General features: G+C 39.1%; 1 protein-coding gene across 1 annotated transcript in view; it reads left to right on the top strand.

The window, feature by feature from the left end:
* The window catches only part of csmd3b (CUB and Sushi multiple domains 3b), a 416,246-nt gene that overhangs the window by 278,892 nt on the left and 119,514 nt on the right, over window positions 1-17,840 (top strand). The window contains exons 10-12 of the mRNA XM_080862956.1: window positions 7,223-7,344; window positions 16,223-16,326; window positions 17,250-17,362. Of these exons, the coding sequence (XP_080719082.1) occupies window positions 7,223-7,344; window positions 16,223-16,326; window positions 17,250-17,362 (339 nt within the window). The remainder of the gene's footprint in view (window positions 1-7,222; window positions 7,345-16,222; window positions 16,327-17,249; window positions 17,363-17,840) is intronic.

Here is a 17,840-nt window from a genome sequence, read left to right as displayed (position 1 = left end):
TATATTTGTCTGTAGTAAAGTGAATACTCCAAACAACTGTGTAAACATGCAATTTGTGTGAGTTACAACTCCAGCAGAAAATCATCGAAAATTGAGTTCATATTCTGATAAACAAATTAATCTGTTAGGTTACCAACAGTGTTTGAAGAGATTCTCTGAGGTGGTGGAAATTCCAATTAAATATTATTAAAAAATGCACAAGCCAACCAAAAAATCAGGCTCCAAATATATAAACACCACCCTGCACTGCTCTCCACTTTGGCGCCAGTGCATTCATTTTAATCCACACAATTATGAAACAGATGCAGGCGCAAAAATTTGTACTTGATCCCAATGAAAATGGCCCTATGCCTCTGTTTGCACCTCCGCTGGCAAAGGAGAGTTGAGTTCAACAGGTAAGCAAGTAAACATTTGAACCTCACGGAGAAAAGTGTCCCTCTTTAGGTTACTTTATTTCATTGTGTTGAACAAAACGGTGTGAGATAAGGGCTGTGTTTAACTGAACACAGCTCAGATTTGACCTTTACAGCCAACCAGCCAATAGCTAAAGTGGAAACTCATGAATAACATTGAGAGAGGCAATCTGTCAGGAAGCATCAAGCCAGCTGACTTATTAAAGGGTCACTCCTGTCAAACACTTAAATACAGCTAAATGTCTCTTTTGGAACATTATGTGGAAAATAAAGTGGTTGCAGAAATCTGCTCTCAGTATACCAACAGTATAACCACCAGAAAGAGGTTGATAGATATATATTTTTAGAAAAACAACAACTGCAAGATGGACACAGAACAGTAATCAGTTTATTAGATACAACAGAACAAATACAAAACCAAATAAAAAAAAGTATAAAATAAGCCATCAAACTGCAATGTCCCTCTGTCCACCACTTTATGAGAGAGAGAGAGAAAGACTGAGAGAAAGAGGGAGTCGGTCCATGTGGCACCTTGATTAATGGACAGATGGCAAGGCCACTGAGCCAACTCTTTCTCTCTGTCTCTGTGTGTGTGAACTCCAGGGGTGTTCAGTTGATCTGCCTGAATATACTGACTCAATGAAGGGTGCTATATATCAGCTGGATAGACACAGACTCACATGCGCATATGTTGATTTCCAATAATAGAGAAGAAAAGGGGAGAAACCGTAATGCGCAGGCATTGCTCTGTATGTGTGTGTGTTTTTTTCCGTGTGCGTTAGTGTCTGTGTGTCTACCCAATTTTTTGTGTGTGTACCCATTAAAGCTCCAACCAGAACGAGGGCCAGTGGAACACTGTGTTCCAGCTTAATGATGTCATCAATCATTGTCTGTGTCCATTGGTCAATCTATCTGCTCCTGTAGACAGCCTGTTAAAAGAGTCAGTTTGACCATCCTGCAGAAACTTCTGATCTCCAATCTGACACAAACCTGATACAGATACAGCTTTTAAAAAAATCGAATTTATACTCAAACTTGATAGATTTCTTAGTTGAGTAAAAAAAGTTTTTCCCTTTTTTCAATAAGAAAATGGCCCTGATTCTTTCCATGAAAAACAATTTAGAAGTTTGTTTTAGATTACCTGTCCTTGGTCAACTATGTCAACAATTAATCAAGTCACATTTATTTACCAAGAAATTAACTTTAGTCAGGATGTTTCCTCAGTTATCATAATCTAAGTTGTAATCTTTACCTCATTATTAGGAAAAATTGAACTGTCTTGAATCTGTTCAGCTTTTCTTAACATGCTTAGCTCAGTATCAAATACTGGCACTGGTAATTTGGATTTTAGGCCTAGATAACAGTCAATGACCTTGGACAAATGTGTATTGTCCATTTGGTTGGCAAATGGTTGTTGGAGGTTGCTGGCTGCCGATAGGTGAAACTGGTCACAAGAGTGCAATGCACCAAAAACTACCATGCCATTGCTTTGGACACTAACAGATTCCTGCAGTTATGTTTTGTCATGTTTTGCATGGAAGGGGCCAACTTGTCAGTAACGATTCGCTAACTACTTGATGAGCATTAGTGAATCCTGAAAAAGTGTTACACGAACCAGTTCACTTCCATAGTAAAACTTGTGCCTTACCGCTGCAACCAGCATGTTTCAAAATCTCTATTTTGCACTAGCTATAGTTTTAATGTCTCTCCACAACCATTGGCATGTGTTTACAGACAGTTAGATATATTTTAATGTAAACTACAGGCAACCATTTAAATCTGCCAGCAACCAAAGTAATCACAAGTTTTTCAGTATTACCTCTTTTTGTTCACTCTTTGCATTCTTTGCTTGTCGAGATTAAAGGGACCTACAAAGACTGACAACAGCATCGCAACCTTCACTTAATGACTTGTTAAATGTTTAATGCTGCAGGCAGCTGATGTCATGGGGATACTGTCTTTTTACTGACAACAAGTCTTGAGGCAGCCGCAATAGCTCACAGGTAGAACACAGGTAAGACGCTCGTAAGCAATTTATGATGGACAGCGACTGGTTCCTGAGATCAAAGCTCAGTGTCCTTTGGTACTCCATAGCAAAAAGTTTACTTTAAACTGCCTGTGCACAATATGTAAGGCAAACTAATAGAAATTTAATGGTAAAGGTATAATTGTAAAAAAAAAAAAAAATCTGATTTGATATCTGATTGTATTTTCTGTGTGACTTGTCTCTCATCCACTGTTATGAAACGGCTGTGTGTAGGCAGGAAAAGGACCCAAAGTGCAGACTCCGGAGACAGACGTGAACTCAAAAGGGCACCAAAACTAGGAATACAAAATACACTTACACAGACAGAACACACCGCAAGATAGGGGTAGATTGCAACACGGACACAGAGAAACACAGGGCTTAAATACACAGAGGAGCAATCAGGGAATGGGTAACAGGAGGGAAACACAGCTGGGGCAAATCAGGCCTAACGAGACAAAGGAAGCACAACCAGACGCATTTACATGAGACACGGACTTTCAAAGTAAAACAGGAAACATAACAGGGACTGAACTTACAGACAGACTCACAGGCAGGCACTACAGAGGGAACAGAGACGTGGGACCAGGGCAGACACAGACACGGAGATATAGCCGACAGGGGAGACAGCAACTAAGGATTACACAGAGACATAAACCATAAGACAGAACTCTAACAAAGAAACCAAAGACTAGAAATGATAAATAATATAATAGACTCAAAAACCCTGGGTCAACGACCCAGGCATCCTAACATCCACTGCTCTTTATGCTGTCTGAGGGGCAGTGAGGTAGAGGGCCAGGCAGATAATTTGGAACTCTTAAGGGTTAAGTGTCCTTGGTATGCTTCAGCAGGTATAGCAGTATGGATGATTGAAGCTAAGCTTCCACTGTGGGGACGATTCACTAACCACAAAGGCCACCCTGCTGAGAAAGCAGAGTTATAGACCTTGAGTGTAAGGCAAATCAGTCTGGAGGAAGCTCTTTTGAGCCAAAATATTGTGAAGCTAAACAGTATTAAAATTCAAAAACATTCTCAGAGCAATGTTCCCAGTGCTTATGGGGTGCATCAGTTATGCACTGAATCTATAAAACAAAACTTTGGGGAGATGTTTACAAGGGCGTTGGAGCTACACTATGGACTTTCGCAATGTGTTTCTTGCCTGGAACACCATTTAATTTTGGTTCACATCCCAGTGGTTTATGTGGGTAAGCGTGTTTGTCTAAGTGTGATAGAGTGAGAGACAGAAAAAGAGAGGGAGAGTCCTGGGGGATTCTGCTTGATCTGAAAATATAAAAACAAAGTGTATATGTTGTTACACACACACACTCCGTACTATTCCTGCCTAAAGCATTTACTTAACCACGCTCTTGATTTCAGCAATATGTATTTATCATCACTTTTTTCTTCTTTTTAATTTGATCTGCAGTTCATTATCGCTTCAATGATAGTGTGGCTCTTTTGGCTTTAAACCCTGTATACTGTGTGCCAACATAAATAATTATGAGAGGAAGAGAAAGCGATACAGAGAAACACAGAGACAGACGTTCAACTTACACACACTGACAGGCATTACAATTGTGCTATTATAAATACATGTCAAATGTCTTCAATCCAGCATACTGTGTGTATGTTAACAGTGGGTCAAATGACATATATGTTTTCTAAATAATGAAACATTTGAAATTAAAAACCCAGATATCTCTAGAAACCAGTTCTGTAACTTCACAAGGTTTTAGCCACCTTAAGCTCAGACACACTGGCGGGTGATATGGTTTCTGTTTGCCAGGAATTTAATTAGATTTCTGATGGCTTGGTAAAACTGTTTTGCATAAAAATATATGAATATGTATAAATAGAAATTTGTATTTAAAATAAAATGATTTTTCACACCTATATTCTACAAAACTGACTCCAGATCCGAAAGCTAAGATGCCAACCTCATACACACATATGCTGCAATGGTTTCCACCGCCCATTTCTCACCTGTGGATCCAAAACTCTGGGTGCAGACCTACATCAAAGCAGCCATTCTGGCACAAAATAGCAGGTAAACACAGGTGTTAGTAATTGTAATAACGAAAGGTCATTTGTATTGTGGTACACAGTTTTAATTAATGTCATTAGCAACATCTGTGTTTACCTACTATTCCATGCAAAAATGGCTGCTTTAAAACAGGCTTATCAGATTGATTTTTATGGACTTTGGGTTCTGTCACACAGACTTTATGGCAAAGAAAGAACCATATCTTTCCCTGCTGTTAGGGAAGTATGAGGAAGAGAGCAAACACAGTTAAGGTCATCGAAATTCAGGATTGTGTTGATGTGCAAGCACAGTTAAGTAACAGTTTGCTGAGTTAGTATGTTAAATGTACAGGAATTTTCTTAATTGAGGTATTGTGAAGAAATTATGTCAAATATCAATTTTAGTTCTTGAAAAAATACTGTAAGTGAGTTTTTGTGAGTAACAGTATGGGTTTGTTGTTGCAGCGAGTTAAAAATCGGGGAGGTGGTGTAATTTTAATTGCTTTAAGCTCAACACTGGAAAATAGTTTTATCTATAACAGCATGTAAAATGTATGTGATCATCATATGGGCCATATTTCAATTATTTACTAGGAACTTAACACGTGATGAGACCTTTACAAGAGTTTAGTGCAGTAGAAAATATAACAGTTGCCTCTGACAAGTAGTACAAAGTAGTATTAAATGGAAATATATATCAGCACAGCGCCCCACTGCCAGGTGAAACGTCCAAAAGACACAGGAAGAGAAAGCAAGAAAAATAGGTATGAAAGGTAATGAAGAGACACTGAGAACAAATGATAGAGCGTTATGTAAACCATGAGCTACATTCAATGGCTCATAAGGGGACTAAGACATGAAAATAAAAGACCTGGAGAGACAGACTGAGCGAAAGACAGACAGATGCAGGCTGAGAGACAGATGGAGTTCAGCGTAAGTTATGCGATGTTAGCTCCTCTGGTAATTCTGGTGATAAGTCTCTCTGTGCGCTATTGCTATAGCAACATCATGCCCGTTTTGCTGTGGGCACGGTGATGGGCTGGCCATTCGTTCAGGACACGCTGATTGAGCTGTCAGTGCACTCGCAAACACGAGCTTACACACAAGTCTTGAGACATTCAGTTAAATCATTTCTCACGCGCAACCCTAGCGTGCACACATGTTCACAAACACACACTTTATCTCTACATATCTATCGGTGTATAAACCGCTGTGAGCTAAACACTAGAGCAGGTCAGCTGAGGATGCTATGAGAATTAGGGAAACACGAAACAACTGGGTATGGTCAGGCGGGACTCTTGCAAAGATCTCGTCGACAGTAAGACAGAGAAACATAGAAACAGAAAAGAACTATATAAGGTTGTCTCTAAGGGGTGTTGTACTTGTTCTGACACTCTCTTACAGCACTTCACGGTTGCAGTCCATTACACACACACACACACACACACACACACACACACACACACACAAGCACAAAAAGACCCGTAGACAAACATGTTGTGGCTCTTATTCTTTTATTTGTCCCTTTCCTTCATTCTGACCACCGAGTTAAAGTCGGGAGTGGGCTTTTGTCTTAGAGTATTTGAAAGTTTCCATTTGTAAGGATCTATATTATCTATATATATACTCAATTATTTTGCAATGCTAGGTGCATTTGTCTCTTGTGCAGTGCGCGTCAATATAAGCTCGACTGAATACGTACATTTGTCGCCCGCTTCTAAAATGAGACCGTCACATTTAAGCGTTGATGCTTATTCTTTTGTTTTAGGGGTTTGTGAGCACGTGTGTGCGTGTGTGTGTTTGTGTTTGTGTGGCTGTTAACTGTACGTATTCTTATGGCCTGCCACTGAACAAACTAATTATGGAACAAACGGTGCTTCAAACCAACCAGAAAATTACCTCCCAATTCTAACAGGACGACCCAAGGACAGACAGGCAGGTTCTCTATCACATCTAGTCAGAACACAAAGCCTAATAAAGGCTTAGTGGGTTTATCGAACACCTAGCATGTGTCATTTTCAACACTTCACTAAGTGTAACTTCAGCATTAGTGTTTGAGTTTGTAAGGGGTTCCAGCACAGGCACTGACTAAAATAAGAAGTAAATTTCTATGGCTCAGCAGAGAGAATCTCCACTTTACACTTTCATACCTCTGGTTGACTTTTTTCACCTCTTTTTTTTTTTTAGTTTCTTTTTTTTAAGACAGACTGTAATTATAACACCTGTAGTAAAGCGAAGTTGTTGACTTTCAGCAAATTGCAGGTGAATGTATCTGTCACTCAATACTACAGTTCTAGCTAATCCTGTGGTATTTCACACCCAATAGCTTCCAATTAAGCACTGTTATCCAGAGAGATGTTGCTGGCAATATCAATACCATCTATGTGACCTTCTGTTCCTCTTTCTGTACCTGTCTGCACTTGACTCATTTCTTCTTTCCCCTTTCTGTTCTTCTCTTTCCTTTCTGTCACAGTACTTCTTCCTTGCATCTCTCAGCTGTGCTAAATCCACTTTAATTGTTCTCCTCTAAACTTGAGCTGTTACCCACAATTGTTACACTTTTGCTGCAGGCTGTATCCTGAATGTCTGGCTAAACATCACCTAAATGGTTTAATTATAAAGCTAATTGTCACTCTTTTGTTGTGTGGTGACTCAACAGCCTACAATTACTGTTGCTAAAACCAATATTAATGCTTCGGTTGCTTTTAAAACAATGACATTATGTTTTATTTTGTTTTGCTTTGTTTTCTCTCCACAGTGAAGACTTGTGGCAGTAATCTTCAGGGGCCATCAGGAACCTTTACATCTCCCAACTTCCCAATTCAATATGAGAACAACGCACAGTGTGTGTGGATAATTACTGCCTCAAATCCCAATAAGGTAAGTCTTCATTTTGATTCTATCGCTGTCAAATTCTCAAATTCAAATTTAGTGTGAAGAGAGATCAATTAATTCCAAAACACATATATCAAAGTGCATCACTGGTAATACACAAACTCACTTTAACCATAGAGACATATTGCCTGTACATGTAGTTATAGAACAAGTAATAAGTAAAATAGTTCCTACTTTCTAATTGTAGAGTTCATTATAAAGCAGTTTAAATCAGCAAGCACACTTGCAATACATTATTATTATGTGAAGAAGCAATACTTATTATTGATGCTGTTTTTCTCTCTGCATACCCAAGCTAAAATTGGGGAAAACCCGTCAAGTTACAAAAGTGGAACTTGAAACCTCCAGGTTTGGTGTAATGGGGGCTTATGAAATGTTAAACAAGCAACAGCAGCACCAACACAGCCAGGAGTGATAAGTGCATGTGAGCTGAAATTCTGCCTTACTGTAAAGAATTAGCGCTATGCAGAAGTATGTGGAGTATTGCAGCCTAGCAGCACAGCCCAAGTTTCCTTCCTGAACCAGCTTGAAGGTTTCGCTCCATTTGAATTTCATGCATTCGCTTTAATTTTAATTGATATAAATCAGCAGTTCTTACAAGCATTTACAAAGTTGGTTAAGAAGCATTTTTGCATAATTGAAATGGGTTGATAATAATTCACGTAGGAGGTGTTGTAAATTATATGCCAGTCAAAGCATGTCCGCATTTGATTCTGTGTGATTGGTTAATCCCGCAAAGGGGCAGACGATAGGTTGGAGGTTAGATGGATATCTGCCATTGGCCGCTTTATGTCCCACGAGAAATCTGATTGGTATTCAGACACGCACCCTTATTCGACTCGGGGCTCTGTTGTGACCACTCTGTCGTCAATGGCAACACCTGCGTCAGCACAATAGGGACGAACAAGCACATACAAGCGTGTGCACACACACACTTACATATATAACTGCTCAAACACACACTGCATATTGTTTTTGAGACGGACACACACACACACACACACACGCAGTCACTTTGTTGGTGCTCAGAACCTTTCTGTCTCTCTCTCTCCCCCCTGCTCTCACACACAGTGCTCTCTGTCACTGCCCAAGGCCTCTGGTTTATGGTCTAAAGCAATACATTCTCTGTTGAAGGCTATACTGTGTAGGTGACAGTTGAAGGCTACAACACTAAGGCCATTTGGACCCTTTGTGTTTCAGGTGTGTGTGTGTAAATGTGCGACACATGTTAGAGGGGTGAAAATTACTGTATATCTATTGTCTGATAAATGATAATGGATATTGCCAAACACATAAACCTAAATGAAGACGAGATGAAGCAGAAAAACATTTTGTAGCCCTTTATCTCAAAGGACTTCACAGGCCGTGCCTCGTAATGTATTGTAGTGTTCCACGCCACATCACGTACAAGCCATGCACCATCCTAAACATGTATGACATCTTTTATCCCACTACATCATATCTGCTGTATGCCATACTGAATCACAGACCACACAGAACCACAAGGTACACATGTTTTTTTTATGACACTACATCACACCAGAGGTCTTCAGGGGATTATATATTTATACAGTACGTGCCATGAAGAGACAGACATCCATTCAGAACAAACCCAATGTTTGTTTGTGCATCGAGACGTATACCACACAGACCACATTCCTGGTAAAAAAAAAAGTTTTCCTTTTGCCCCAAGGAATATTAAATATTATAGGTAAATACTGTATAACAATACTGCATAGCAGAGCAATTTAAATGATTCTAAAGCTGAAGAGCCTTCAGATCATAGTACAAACTGCTGGTATCTCATCCCAAAAACAACTTTAAAACATGAACTGAGCCTGAAATTGACTTCCTCATATTGCAGTCTACCAGTTATCCATAGTTTTTGAAATCTAAGGTTATATTTCTTTATATATATATATTTCTTTATACAACCACAGGTCCTACCTGTCTTTGAATTTGTCTAATACAGTACATACAGTAGAGACTTGTTAGGTCCAGATAGCAAAGCCAGAGAGAAAGAAATCGGCCTGGCAAAGACTGACAAATCCTTGTCTGCCCACAACTCTTCTCTCACCTTCATTTATTTTTCATCTGCCTTGGTGAATTGTGTGGACATGTAAAGCTAATAGGATTCAAATTATTAATATGAAAAAAAACTCTCGGTTGTGGATTAATATCTTGTCAAACTTTTTTTAATGCTATCAGATAACTGTCATTGCTTTTCATTGTCACCGCTCTGAAGTATGTTTTGAAAATAAAAACAAAAATAATAGCATCGGTTAATCCGGTAGATCAATTTCAAAGGCATTTAGAATTTTTTAAAAAATACAACAAGGTCTAGAAGATTTGTTTTGCCAAATAAAAGCAGGCTTCAATTTAAGGGTTCTTACAAAATTAGACATTGCCCCCTATTTTCAGAGGCTCAAAATTAATTGGAGAAACTAGCAAAATTTAAAATATAAGGATTATTTTAATACTTGGATTAAAATCATTGCTAGTCAGTGGCTGTGTGAAGCCTACAGCCCATGAACTTCACCAAATGTGATGTTTCCTCCTCTTCTAGACCTTTACTGCAGCAATCTTCCACTGCTCCTTATGGTTTATGGGGCCTGTGGGTCTCTCTGCCTTCAGTTTTGTATTTAAGAACCGAAAAGCATGCTTTATCGGGTTGAGATCAGCCCAAGAGCTTCTTCCTTGAAAGCTCTTGAGTCAGTACTGTGGAACGCTGTCTGGACCGTTCAGCAGATTTTGGCTGAATCAGAGTAGAGAGTGTAGCATGTATCATTAGCAGCTATGCAAGCCCATACTATAATGTAGCCTCCACCATGTTTGACATGTATTGTTGTGTGGTTTCTGTTATTAGCGTTTTCATTCCTTCTCCACCATTTTTTTCTTTTTATAATCATAGATGCAGTTTACAGAGTGATCTTGGTTTCACATGTCTAAAGTTGTTTTTGGGGGGAGGTGGTTTCAGCCCAGGACAGGCTTAGAGAATTCTACAGTCATTGACTTTAGTTGCCTTCTGTGGTCTTTCAGGGATTTGAATGTTGCTGAATGGGCAGGTGCACTTCTTCTTTGTAGAAATGTACTAGACTGTTAATTTGGCCACTTCTTACATTTTTTTCCTTTGTCTCTGATGGGTTTGTTTGGCCCCAAATCTTTTTGGAGCTCGTTCGAAGACTTCCAGTGTAAAGCTACAGATACAATTTCAACTTCAGATCTTTTACCTGCTTAATTTGTCATGGAATAATAATAATTATTATTATTATATCATTTGGCCATTAAAGCTGAAAGTCTCTGCTTCAATCACATCTTGACTATTGGATTTAGATATTATAATATAATGTTTTGGTATTTCACAAAAAAAGGGTGTATACTGTATCTCACTGTCAAGAAAGTTGGTAATAATCTACTTTAAACATTATGTTAAAAAATACAATAAGTAAAACACACTACCACAGTGCACAGGATATTGATCTGCAATTACTGCAGTCACTTTCTCTAGTTAAGGCTGCACTCACAGTTGGTGTTGAGCACATTTCAGTTAGTGTTTATAAGTTCCCGTTGGTTTAGGAATTCACATTCTGCATGCTTCAGATGTTTAGTGACAACAGGAAATTGCAGATCCAGAGAAGCATCTCGTTGAGTAAAAGGTAATTTACCAGTCCAAAAGCAGGCTTACATATGTTGGGCAGGTGGCAGAGGCAAGTACACAGTTGGGAACTGGCAGGTAAACAACAGGTAATGGGCAAAAATGACTGTGACAGAATGGGAGCAGTGATGATCTGGTGTACTGGCAGTAAAAATCTGTTCTCAATTAGGGAGCTGATGTGGCAACGAGGGGCAACTTAGCAAACAGGACAGTAGTAGGTTGATCTCAGTATGAGGGAAGGCAACAAAAGAACCCCAAACTCCTTAAAAGAGAGGCAGTCTGAGAATCACAAGAGCAAGAGGGTGTAGCCTGCATAACACGTTCCAAACAAGGGAATAGTCCTGTCTCTACAGCAAGAAGATCTCTTTTTTTTTTTTATTACTTCTATACATCTCTGCCTGTTTCAACTTGTACTCTTTCTCTCATTCATCCTGCCTCTTCCTTCTCTTTGTCTCTTTTTTACACTGCCCACTCTCCTCCTCCTTGACTCCCAGAGGCACTGTCCTCAGAATTACCCAGATTCTTCATTAAAGAGCTCAAGCTGAAACCATCAAATTACTACTGAGAAAGAGAGAATACAGCGAGTGAGGAGAGCACTTGAGGGGAAAAATCTGTTTTTCACTGTTTCCCTCCTATCTCTTTCTCCATTGCGCAAATTCACACAGATTCTCACAGAGGTGCCTTCTCATACTCTGAAGGTAAAGAGACATAGTTTCCAAAGCTCTCCCACTCTTCTTCTCTCCCGATCTTTGCAAGCCCCATTCCCTCCATCCTTCTCTGCCTATACACCACCCTCTCTCTCTCAGGTTAAGTGTTAATGGGGTTCTATAGCTCTCTGATGTTATTGCTTCATTTAGTTTTGGCAGAATGAGCCTTTAGAGCCAATTCATTCTCTCCTGTTCTCATTTAACCTTGGGGATGGTAGGACAGCATGCCCATTACTAGACTTCTCTTCTCTTCTCTTCTCTTCTCTTCTCCTTTTCTGTATTTTCTCCATCATTTGGTTTCTCCTTCTCCTTGAATTTCCATGTTCTGCGATATGAGCAAATCAAAACACTTCTTTCTTACTATCGTTTGGTCATGATACAGGAGATTGGATAAAAGTCTTTACATACTGTAGGTGCTTAGCTATCTTTTAGTCTTTTCATGACAGCTGGACACACACCTAAAACAGTAGCCTTTTACATTATAAAGTGTGTGCTAGGTTTCTGTGGCCCGATTCACATTTGCATGCACAGTCTAATGCATAACACATGGATACAAGATGACTACTGCAGCGCTGCGATGATGAATATTTAGTTAGCACCCCTATGATAAACACAAAGGTATTGCATGCAAGGGCATTCAATTCAAAGACAGGAAGGAATTGTTTTAGGTAGATTTTGCATTAATACTGTAGGCATTAAATTCAGAAATGCCCTGCAGGCTTAAGAAAAAATCAGACATACACTGAAGCTAGTAGGCAAAGAGAAAAAGAAAACACTCCACTGGTTTTCTGTCATTAAAGAAATGGTATGCTTCTGCATCTTCCTGACGGGATGAACAGCATAGCACTTTTAAGGGCTCAGGTTAAAAATGTTAAACATTTATCATAGGAGAACAGTGATTCTAATGCTTTCTATAGTTCAGTAGTTGCATAGCAACAGTAAGGGGCAGGCACAGCCTTTCCCACTAGTTCCTGTTCAGAGTTGGTATCTGGAAAGGATGCACCTGGCAGTCCAAGCTGAAAAAAGTATAAGTAAGGGGCAAAACACTGAGTAGTCTCGGACTTTAACCATCAGTCTTCATCAGCTGCATCCCAGGTCTCATCACAATGGCACGATTTATACTGGAGAAGCACATTCAAGGGGAGCGTGTTGATCGGGGTTTATGGTAATGCTGTCACAGACAATCTTTTATCCCCCAGCCCTGTCAATGCCCGCTTTACATCACCGGCTGTGTCACTCACCAGGTGTTTCACATATTCCTAGTGTAACTATATCTTCAAAGTATCTTAAGATCTTTTATGGTATAAGTAGGGAGGAGCTTCGCTCACCTCATTGTCTCCACGACAACCAAAGGAAGTGCTATATCAAGCAGAAATCCAATTCTGTCGCCTCATTGGCTAGAGGCCATAGACGGATAGAAGGAAGACATGCAGCAGCCAATTAGAGAGAGATAGAGAGGGTGGTAGAGAGAGAGAGAAAGAGAAAAGCGGGAGAGATAGCTAGTGAAAAGAGATCGACAGAGAGATGGATGTTTGCATGAACACCAACCAATTAGAAGAGAGGGGAAATATGTGGAGTTTTCAGCTTCATCTATCATAAACACAAACTGAGCACACTAAATGTAAAAAGGAACACACACATAAACACTGACCCTCACATTCCCACTAATGAGGTTCCAGTCGAAGCCGACTTCAGTGCAGCATTCATAGATGCATAAACGTAAGTGCATGCATGGATTCAGTGCAATGTGCTTATGGCTTAGCTGTGTTTAATGCTGTGTGAACTGTGCTGATGTGTCATTAGGACATTCTGTAAAGGACATATACAACAAGACAGAACAACTCTAATGGAATACTCCTTATAGAGTCCATTTCAGAATGAGGTATTTTCAGAAGCAAAGCTTTGTTACCTACAGCAAACTAAGCAAAAGGCATCATTTCTAGTGTTTCTGCATATCGATGCCCTTGTTGTCCTCAGCCTTCAAACTTTTTGTATCTGCTTGTTGGCCCGATTCATAGTTATTTCACCTACTTGGGATAGAAGGATTGTTTAAACCCACTCACTATACCAATTATTTGGTAGTATAGTCTCATCATTCACTTTTTTTGACTGTAAGCACTATAAAAATTGGAGGCACACACACACAGAAATATAGCGTGAAAGACAATACAGTAATGACTGCTCCCAGCTTACTTCATGAGCTATCAATCTGTGAATGTTGTGTGTGGAGCACTGCAACCACGATTTCATTTTCACTTCTTTCTGGCATGCACTGAACAAGTGAAACCCACTCACTTTGAATTCTCTATGCACATTTGGATGTGTTTCTTTGCTGTGCCTAGTAAGTTTCAAGATTTTTCCTTTTTATCTCAAACCTGCTGTGGAAAGCTTTTGGTAATCTCTGATCATTTAACTCAAAATATATCTATGAAGCGCTTCCATTATTTTTCCACCATTTGCATTTGATAGACCCGTACTTGTTGCTGTCAAATTAATCGTCTCCAGTGCCCATCCTCTATACTTTCAACACTGCACTAGAATGGCATCCACACGTTATTGCAGGTGCAAAGGAAAAAGGAAATAAAAAACCTTTTTCCATAAAGTTTGTAAGCTCTTGAACAGTGTTTCACTTATGGAAAGTCATTCAGCTATGTCAGCAACCATTTGCGATGTTAAAAGTGCACAACGTGACTTTTAAGTATTGTGATCATCATGATTATCCTTGTAAAAGCATGATCTGATGTTGTCTTTCTATAAAATCTGTAAAAACAGTCATATAAATGCGGCTGTTACTTCTCAGATTTGCTGCTGTGCTGAGAACCTGCTTTGAGTTCATGAGAATACAGCGATAAGTGTGTGTGAATATGGCAACTGTGTAATCAGAGCAATAGATACAGTAATCTCCACAAAGCCTGTGCCTGTCTGTTTCCGTGTGTCTGTGTGCATGCTTTCCAGAGAGATTTTAACAGGTTTGTAGGTAATGCTTTAATCCAATCTGCTGCCTCACATACTGATAAGACTGAGTCAGCACCTTGAGCAGTGGGCAGATTGTTGCTTCATCTTTGTATACACTCTTGTTTATTCCATTTCCGGTGAAATCGGGTGATGGTGCTGTTACGCTTTCCCAGTTTTTTTGGTATATTTGGGTATGTCTACATTAGTTGTTGTCAGTCAAAAGATAACTTTACTTGCTTGTGGCAGAAGAGGTAAAGCAAGTATTAAATGGCAAAAAAATGAACCCCATAAACTAAAACAAATCAGGTGACACTAAAGGAATAGCCACTGTTTATGCTCTCTCCCTTTTCATAAATTCATAGGCTAAAGTTGCATAAAAAATGAACTGTATCCATTCAGCATGCACAGTAGTGGTGTCATGTTTCTGGTGCTTAAATTGTGTAGTGAAGGGAAAAAGAGAACTGTATTGACGTCTTAGCTAAACGTAATAAATATACAGAGTTGTTGAGCGTGCCAATATGCATGCAAATATGCTTAGTGCTAATATACCAGCATACAGGAAAATAAGATCTGTGCGATGCATTTGGTTGCCTTTGAAGTGCTCCAGCAGAATATTCATTCTGGAAATCTGGAAATTCCTCATAAGGAGAGAAGAAGAGCAGGGCGGAGGCAGACTGAGGTTTCAGTCTTCCCCTGAGGGTCAAGTCAGAATTTTAGTTTGAAATATTCCACCACTGTACTTTGCTAGCATCAAAGATGTGCTCATTATTACCCCCATTTCCTCTCTTCCTCTGTCCTCTCCTCTTCCATCTGCCTCCATCTTCTTCATTCTCTCTATCAACCCTCCCCCCATTCTCTCTTCTCTTTTGCCAAATGTGCTTCTCTCTGGTCTTAGATGAAACAGAAAGTGTTGGTTTAATAATTCCCGATCAGAGTTTTGAACTGTGTGCTGCTACTCACTGCTTCAAGTGTACAGCAGAGGTGTTACTTGCAGTCTTCCCTCCTCATTGTGCGATACTGAATGAAATCATGCCTCATTGTGTGATGCATGAATGAATTCTAATGATTCATGTACAGTATGCTCAGGTATAACTCAGAGACTGAGATGACTTTAATGTCATCACAGGTAAAAGTCTTAACATGACAAGATACAATATGTAACCTTTTGCAACATGATTGAGCTCACGCTAGTTTTAGGACTACAAGAGTGTAGATTACATTTTTTAATGCAATTATAACCAGATCAAGATCAAATCCACCATTTTCAAAATGATTGTGGAATTTTTTGAGCCAAAGGTTTTTCTGGTATAAAACTGAAATTTTAGGAAACACAGCTCAGTGCGATGACCTCCAAACTGGAATCAATAACCACGTTCCTTACTGGGTGCTGAGATTTCTGAACTTTGCTTCTTTTTCTTCTTCTTATTGTTGATTGAGTAGCCCTGATTTTAAAAAATAAAGTTATATATTACTGCTTGACTTGTGTTGGAATAATAACTCACATGAATGTGAATATGCTTGTTTTTTTCATGCATGTCAACTTTAGGTCATCCAGATCAACTTTGAAGAGTTTGACTTAGAGATTGCCTATGATACGCTAACTATTGGAGATGGAGGGGAGGTAGGAGATCCTACGACTATTCTACAGGTGTAAGTATTATACTATAAACTGACATACTTTTGCACTTGCTTTCGACATATCCAGAGATCAGTGTATATTACAGTACTTTTTTGTAATTTTAAGTGAACAGTGGTCGTCCAGGCTTTCTGAAGCTATCCCTGAAGAAATTACATGAAAGCTTGGCTAAGACAGTTCAGGCTTTGCTGAGCAATAAAGTTGCTCATGCCAAATATTTGCTTTCTGTTTGTACCTTGTGTACTGCATTCCCATGTATGTTTGCACATGTTTCAATAAATCACTGCACCTAGTTCCCATTTTACTAGCTAAAGATAAAACATCTTTGAAATCTTTCTACAATATATCTATATTATAAGTAAATGTCACTGATATGTAGCGATACAGAGACTAGCTGTGCAGATAAGCAGCAGTGCTCTATGAGAATAATCAATGAGAAAGGTACTTTTTGTCTTTTGCTTTGTCATTTTTTATTCTGGGCTTGATGCAAAGCGTCAGCGTCCACCTAACTCAGAAAGGTCTATCTCTTTGGCATAAAATAATTTGATTATATAACAGAAATCAGCATTATCTACCACTGTTCTTGAATTTGTAAAATGTAGTGCCCACAAAGATAACAGTGCCAGACCTTTTACAAAGTGGGTGATTATGGTTCACTTTGTAGATGGTCACTGTTAGCTTTTGATTATAAACAGGACTGGCACTCTGAAAAAAGGTTGCATAGCATCAGAGTACTCAAAGCAATTTGCCATACTCAGGCAGGATTCTGCAAAACCAAAGCAAAGCACTGAGCTCCAGTGCAGTATGTTCCAACAATTTGTTCAGAGAATCACTTGAGAATTTGAGTATAGCTATGATTGCAATGATGAAAATGATACTTTTTTATAGTAGTAATTATGGTGACAGTGATTTAATAGCAGTGCGTTTTGTGCTCCAGCCTATCAGGTAGCTTTGTTCCTGACCTGATAGTCAGCATGACTCACCAGATGTGGCTCCACCTACAGTCAGATGAGAGTGTCGGCTCTATCGGCTTTAAAATCAACTATAAAGGTAAGTAATGAGCATGTGTTTGTTTTTGTAGGAGAGAAAAAGAGAAGGAAATTGTGTGAATTAGATGCCTTTAAATAACTTGTGAAGACATTTTCAAACTTGTCAGACTATGTGTTTGTATACCAAGGATGAGATGGCAAAAAAACCCCTCAGTTTTTACCGATTTATTTTATATTGGTAATGTTGAGCACACCTGCTCCACATCAAACAGTAAAACACAGGGTGGCACCCTCTTTAATCACATGTTGTTGGTCACATTAAAAAAATATGAAGATGATATCAAGTTGATAAACTAGTAACCATTATAAATCTGTGGGTTGTACATTTTGCCCTGGCATTGCTCTTTTTATGGCTCAATAGCATTTTGCATTGGATATGTTGCATGTAACACAGTGTGACTTTGCAAGTAATTTTGATATCTCATCACTTGCATCGACTCTATTACTGTTAGATTACCTGTCTATATCTGTCTGATTCT

This window comes from Rhamphochromis sp. 'chilingali', assembly GCF_963969265.1.
Source record: "Rhamphochromis sp. 'chilingali' genome assembly, chromosome: 17".
In the NCBI taxonomy this organism is placed as follows: Eukaryota; Metazoa; Chordata; class Actinopteri; order Cichliformes; family Cichlidae; genus Rhamphochromis; species Rhamphochromis sp. 'chilingali'.
The sequence above is the reverse complement of the archived record's forward strand: the minus strand, read 5'-3'. Positions and strand labels throughout refer to the sequence as shown.